The 7,635-nt window shown below is 33.8% G+C and overlaps 1 protein-coding gene across 1 annotated transcript; it reads left to right on the top strand.

Annotated features, from left to right (window-relative positions):
* Nucleotides 1-520: 520 nt before the first annotated feature.
* On the top strand, nt 521-3,182 carry LOC106366536 (pollen-specific leucine-rich repeat extensin-like protein 1). Its single transcript, XM_013806149.3, has 2 exons — nt 521-1,695; nt 1,771-3,182. The coding sequence occupies exons 1-2, from the start codon at nt 613-615 to the stop codon at nt 2,917-2,919; spliced, it is 2,232 nt and encodes a 743-aa protein (XP_013661603.1). The 5' UTR covers nt 521-612; the 3' UTR covers nt 2,920-3,182.
* Nucleotides 3,183-7,635: the final 4,453 nt, after the last annotated feature.

Here is a 7,635-nt window from a genome sequence, read left to right as displayed (position 1 = left end):
GATTTCGGAGAGAATAAATGGAGAATTAGGAATTTACAAATCGTTAGTTAAATCTTGAAAAAATTAACTGTTTAAGGATTGAGAGATCATGGTGTAGTGTGAGAAATTTTAGGAATTTTATTTTTCATATAAAATAAATAAATAAAAATCAACAAAAGCTATTCTGTGCACAAGTAGTTTCATTTACATTTTTTATTTAAATTTTTGAAATAGGATAATGTGTCAAAATCTGATTGGCCATGCGACTTGCGATTTAGTATATAAGAGATTTTCTATTTTGAAATTTTCTATTTTTGTTATTTCCAAGTAAATAAACTACTATGAAAATTAACATGTGCGGGGCACGTATAAAATTTAGATAAAATTGGCTTAAGTTTTCCGAGTCCAGCACAATAAACTAACTTCCAGATCAACGTGTTCAGTGTCCAACAGAATACGAATCCATTTGGGCCTTGAAACCCAAAAGCTAAAACACCATAAAAGCTGTGTATCATTAATTAATCAAACTATATACTATAAGGGAAAAAACACATTCACATTTCCACTGAAGAATCTTAACCAAATCCCAAATCTCTCTCTCTCTCTCTCAAAGTCTTCCCACTGTTAAAAAAAATGATGAGCGGCGGAGGTAACGGAGGTGGAGGAGACGCCGAACGTTGGCTAATGACTGCGCAGAAGCTCCTCTTATCCGGCGACCTAAACGGCTCCAAAACCTACGCGATCCGCGCATGCGAGGCCGATCACTCCCTCGTAGATCCCGCCGAGCTTATCCTCGCCGTCGCCGACACTCTCCTCGCCGGCGAATCTCGCATCCGCGCCGATCTCCCCGACTGGTACGCCGTCCTCCGCCTCGTTCGCCTCACTCACAACCCCGAGCTCGTCGCCACTCAGTACAGCAGGCTCGCCGTGCTCCTCAACCCTAGCCGGAACCGGTTTCCGTACTCCGATCAGGCCTTCAGGCTCATCTCCGACGCGTGGTACGTCCTCTCCGATCCTTCTAGGAAGGCATTGTACGATCGTGAGGTTCATCTGAGTCAGTTCGGGCAGTTAGGTCAACTAGGGTTTCAGCTTCTGAATCAGCCGCCACAGTCTCCTCAGCACCAAGAGGAGTCTCCTCAGCACCAAACGGTGTCGTATCAGAGCCAGCAGTTGCCGTTTCAGCTTCACCAGCACTCGCATTTCGCTCAGCCTCAGCAGGTGATGCAGTCTCAGCCGTTGCAGCAGTTTGGTCACGAGAGTGAGATGATTAGGAGTGGTGGTTCGAGTAGTAGTAGCGGGAGAGACTGGAGACTTCCTGTTGAGGAAGAGAGGTCTATCAACTTGAACACTGCGACGGAAAGGGTGCAGCCTAGTCGGCGTTTTCATGATCAAGAACGGTCTTCTAGTGGTAGGTCTTATGAGGAGGCGTCGTCTCAAAGGGCGCCTCCTCCTTCAACTGATCTCACTTGGTCGTCTAAACCTACTCCGACGTCTGAGCCTATAGCTTTGCAATCCTCTGGTCAGTTTCAGCCTCCTAGGTCCAATCAAGCTGCTCAGCTCTCGCTGCTGTCTTTGGTTTCTGATCAACCTTCTGTGTCTCAGCCAAACCGCCCGGCTCAGACACATTCGGTGTCTAAACCGCAGCCTGTCTCTTCTAAGCTATTCCCAATGTCTCAGCCATCTTCTAACCCTCTTGCAGGGACTGGTCTTCGTGAGGTATAAAAAAGAAACCTTTAGTAATGTAGACACATCTTTTATGTATATGAATTAAAGTATTGTTTTTTCATGTAGGCACCGAGGCCTTTTGCTGCCTCTAAGCCCTTCTCTGGGTCTCAGTCATCACAAAAGTCTAAGCCTTTTGCTGCGTCTCAGCCACCAACGAACTCTAAGCCGTCTGCTGTGTCTCAACGATCATTGAACTCTAACCCCTTTCCGGTGTCTGAGCCGCCGCGGACTTCTAACCCATTTCCAGCTTCACAGCCACCACAAAACGCTAAGGCATCGCCAGTATCTCAGCCACAACAGACATCATCTAACCCATTTCGGGTATCTCAGCAACCACCGACCTCTAGGCCAATCCCAGTATCTCAGCCTCAGCCACAGCCACCGCCGACATCATCCAATCCATTTATGGTATCTCAGCCAACCACAGCTTCTAAGCCATTGCCGGTATCTCAGCAGCCTTCAACGTCTAAGCCAATGATGGTGACTCAGCCGCCACAACAGGCATTTCAATCACAGCCACCTGAAGCCTCTGGTGGGCCCTCTACACTGTCTCCTATCTTCAGTTCAACTCAATCATTCCATCAACCTCCGGTCTCTACTACTCCACCTCCGGTTCCAGCTGTCTCCACTACTCCCTCTCCAATTCCAGTGGCCTCTACTAATCCTTCTCCTCCTCAGCCTACGGGGGTCACTAACCAAACCCAACATACTGAACAGACTCCAAGTTCAGATTCTCACCCGAAGGTTCCAAGTTTCTGGACGACTTGTCCTTACTGCTTCGTGCTTTTCGAGTATCCCGACATGTACGAGGAAAGCGTGCTTAAATGTCAAACTAAGAGCTGTAGGAGAGCTTTCCAGGCGGTGAAAGTTCCATCTCCACCACCAGTTGCTGAAGAAGATACTTACTATTGCTGTTGGGGTTTCTATCCAATAGGATTCGCAGAGACGGCTAAGATCCCCGACTTACCAAGAGGATTCCCAGTCTATGATATACCGAGAACAGCACCTAAAAAAGCCTCTCGGAAGGTATATTATAATGAAGACGAAGACGATGATGAGTACATAGATTCTGATCCTAGTGAGGACGATGATGATGATGATGATGACTGGCATATGAATGGAACCAAAAGAAGAAAGAATGTGAAGCAGAGTAAGCAAAAAGCATCAACAAAACCGAGACTTGGAAAGCCTCGGAAAGTAATTGTTGTTGATTGAATCAGAAAGGTTTCTGAATGGAGAAGTAAGGCTCCCCACTCTCTCTCTCGCTGGCCATGTTGTTGTTGTAGTAGTGTAGCGTAATGTTAATTGCTTCCGCAGCTTTTTGTATCTTAATGTTCTCTTTGGTCGCGGCTGTGATTGGTCTTTTTGACCTATTCATCATGGTTAAGTTTGGAAGCAACGGTGCAGTAATTTGTAATGTTTTGGTTCTCTTTTTTTGGATTAATGTAGTTTTTGGATGTAGTATTGTTGGCGTAAGATTTTCCATGTAGGTTTCGTATTCTATTTTTATGTTCTCTTAGGTAACGGCTGGATAGGTCTTCAACCGATAAGCAATGGTGTCAAAGTTTGTTGTGTTTTGATGTCTCTGCTATACCAATTTGATGCATTATAGTTTCAGTTTTGAGAATCTAATATATTAATTTAGGTTCTATCTATTTACAAATAGTCTAAGTTATCTATTTACAAATAGTCTAAGTTGGACTATTACACTTAACTACCTTTTTAATTATTTATATTTATGTCTAACTTAATTATTATTAAATATATACACTAACCTAAAATTATGGAACTAAATAACTAATCTATATTTTTTTAATAATGACTTCAATTTATATTAACAATACTGTTAAATAAATAATCAATTATATTTTATTTATTAATATGAAAAAGAATTATATATGACTACTAATTCATATATATAACTGTACTTTAATTTAAATGCAAGAAAAAAATTCTTTAAAACCTTCACAAATATATAATAATATAATTCTTATAGATAGAGTATTAAAAATTAGATATATATATATATATATATATAAACTAAATAGTAATAGTTATTAATATTTAATGATATGCTGGAACATTTATTATTGATATTTTTTATGAGTATAATTGTACAGGTTATTCAAGCAAACATTTAAAATATTAATCAAATATAAAACTAATTGAACAAAACATAAAACATACTTTAAGTTAGGCTTGAGCGTTCAGGTACACGTTAGGATACATGTTGGGTATTTGGAAATTCAGTTCTAATTTATATCACATCCTAGGTCTCATTTTGGCAAATTTGTAAGTACGGATCATGTTTAGATATAATACATCGATTTTGGTTCTAATTTGTATCATATCCTAAAATCTATAAAATTACCATATATTGTTCCAATTCAGGTTATATGAGTTCGGTTCGGATATATCCGAAGTTAAATCCAAAATTTAAAAGCAAAACATAAGAAATAAAATTATTTTTATATAATTCGATATTTAAGGTATAATTTAAATACTTTTTTTAGATATAATTTCAAAATAAATATAGAACTGAATATTTGAAGTACATATTTATGTTTCAAAGATTTATATTTATGATTAATTTGGACTTTCGGATCGGTTTTTTGGATTTTTTTGGTTTCTTCTGTTGCCCGTTCGGGTTCGGCTAATAAAGCTTTGAATTCGATATGTGGTCAACTACTCTACAATACCTATTCTGGGATTTTTATATTTTGGACCAGGTACTGATCATTTTTTTGTTTGTTTGAATTTGATACGGACTTTGGTTTACAGATTCATGGCAAAACCTACTTTAAATAAAGAAAAAATGCGATTATATAAAGTTTTTTAAAAACATTATTCCGTGCTTTAGCGCGGGTCATAATCTAGTTGTTTTTTAAAACTCAAGGTTAGATTTAAATCGTTTTATATAATTCACTATAAACGGTTTAGATCTGAATCAAAATGTAATTTACCATGGTAAAAGCATACCAATGATCATATTATCGTGGGAAAATTCCGTAAAAATACTCCAACTAAATTTTGTTAAGCTTTTTAATATCTAATTTTTTTTTGTTATCCAGTTTATACTAATTATTTTTACAACTTTTAAAATTATGTCCATTTTAATACCCAATTTTTTAGTCAAAATGTTTTTTAGATTTCAAACAAAATTTAAAAATCTATAAGATTTACAAAACAAATCTCAGAAAATTTTAGTTTTATTTTCTGTTTGAAAAATAAAAGTGACTAAACTGTATATAACCTTAAATTTTGTAATAAAGTTTTAAGTTTTAAATATTGAATTTCGTTTGTTTTTTAAAAATGAAAAAAACTTTATTTGTTTTCCTTCAAAATTAAAATTTTCTCACTAGTTTCTTTACCTAATTTCCTAAATGTTTTATAAAAAATTAATATTTTTGTTATATTTTAGAGGTTTTTTAAATTTCGTTTGAAACTTAGTAGTATTTTCAATTAAAATAAACAAAATTTGGATATTCAAAGGGGTACAGTTTTAAAAGTTTATGTATTAAAATGAACAAAATAATTATTAGAATATTAAACTGGATACCAAAAAATCGGATATTAAAAAGCTTAATAAAATTAGTTGGGATATTTTAATTAAATTTTCCCTATTATCTTCACTCATCATAAGCTACAACATTAACCTGCAAGAATATAAAAAAAAAATGGATATACTGGTTGAGATAGCATTCTGAACTTGACAGAAAATGTGTTTGTGTTCGGTCAAGTTAATGTGCCTTTTTTAGTTATTCTAGGGTTAAATTTATAGGTTCACCCCCTTAAGTGATAACCAATAAAATGTTGTCACGTCGTATCTTATTGATAAAAAAATTTAGAAAATAAAAAATAATAATAGTTGCCAAAAAAAATTGACATTATAAAACTCTAAACTCCAAATCTTATAATTCAAATTTAAACCCTAAACCCTAAGGTTAACACTTGACCCTATAGCTCAAATTCTAAATACTAGACCGTAAACTCTAAATCCTAAACCTTAGGATTATCCCTAAACCCTAAGAGTATTCCTAAACTCTAGGGTTATCCCTAAACCCTAGGGTTAACTTTAAATATTCAAGTTTAGAGTTTAGGATTTATAATTTTGATGAGAGCGTTTAGGGTTTAGATTTTTCTCTTCATCCTGCTCCTTCTACGAAAAAAGAGTTAACTCTAAATCGTAAATGCCATCAACAATACCCTTAACCCTAAAAATTCCAGACTATAAACTCTAAACCCTAGAGTTTAGGGATAACCTTAAAGCTTAGGGACTATATTAGGGTTTAGGGTTCAGTGTTTATAATTTGAGATATAGGGTTAAGTGTTAATCCTAGGGTTTAGGGTTTACAACTTAGGTTATAAGGTTTAGGGTTTACAGTTTTATAAAGTCAATTTCTTTTGGTAATTAATATTATTTTCTATTTTTTTTTGTTTTCATAAACATAATATGATGTGGCAGCATTTTATTGGAAATTATTTAAGGGGTGAATCATAGGGGATGAGCTCAAGAATAAGATTTGTTTTGGTGAAGTTAATGTGTTTATGTATTTGGTGAACTTATAGATAATGTGATTGATTGGCAGTGTCTGTCGCTTTCAATATTTTGCTGTCAAATTTAAGTTGTAGATTTTGTAACTTTAGATTTTATTTTGTAGAATTACTTCAGAGAATTAAAAGCACTAAATATAAAAATCTAGAAAAATTGATTTCTACTTCCAATATATTTTCTTTTAAAGATTTTTGATTGTAGCTTTAAAAGCTTGACTAGAGATTGATCTACACATTCGTGCGGATATTGACTTTTATATTTTTATACATTGATATTTGTTTTGGATAATTAGTATTATATATTTTAGATGAGCCGTAATATAAATAATTATATTCAAAAGACCTGGACCTAATCGAGTAATATGATTATTTTGTTACAAATATTTCAATCTATTTCAGATACATTTGTTATTTAAATATTTTTATGTTCCTATACATCAGAACTGAACTCATACAGACTCAAAAAGACCTAACTCAAAATCCACACATAAATTTATAATATTCAAGCGATGCCTAATTTCAAAAAAAAAAAACAATACCCAAAAAATAACCAATACCTAAATCGATAGCCAATGTTCATGCATAACTGATTTTATAAACTAATAAAAATGAATATTTTTATGTGTTTGACTAAATTAAGTGAAATAAAAAGAGTTTTTATTTATTAAAATTATTATATGGAGTAAAACATTAAGTGACAATAAATGTAATGCATTTTTAGTATTTTGATTTAAACTATTATTTTATTCACAAAACATGTCATTGAATTATGTTTTTGGCTACATAATTTATCACAGATCGAAACTAAATAAAATCCTAAATAAAGAGTCTTCTTTTTAATAGTATAAATTGTTTTGATTTTATTGATATAGAAAGAACTATCGATGTTTACAGCATTCACATCTATCACCAAATCACCCCTGTAACAAACTTAACTGCAACCAATCAACATTTTCTATAAATAAACAATCAGTCACTACTGGAAAATAAATAAAAAACAATAAATCAGTAATTGTCACCTCTGTTTCACTCTGTACAATCCAAGAAAATATATTATGTTAATAAACCATAATAGACAGTAGTGAATAACAAAGAATAGAAAAAGCTCTATAATTAGTGATTTGTTATTAGTACACAAAAATAGTTAAAACACTCACATATATAAGTTCCTCAAAACCCTTACTATAGCAACCCACAATCCATTCCTTTTTAATCAAAAACAAATTAAAAGAAAAAAAAACTGTTTAAACAAGAAAATGGATCCAAAAGGAATTAACGAGAAGATGATAATATTATTCATAGTGGTGGCTATGTTAATGAGTGCGACTTGCTTAAACGGTGAAAATATATCTTCAACGAAATCTATTGGAAAGAAAA

The sequence above is a fragment of the Brassica napus genome, chromosome A9, assembly GCF_020379485.1.
Source record: "Brassica napus cultivar Da-Ae chromosome A9, Da-Ae, whole genome shotgun sequence".
NCBI lineage: Eukaryota > Viridiplantae > Streptophyta > Magnoliopsida > Brassicales > Brassicaceae > Brassica > Brassica napus.
This window is presented reverse-complemented; position numbering and strand designations above follow the sequence as displayed.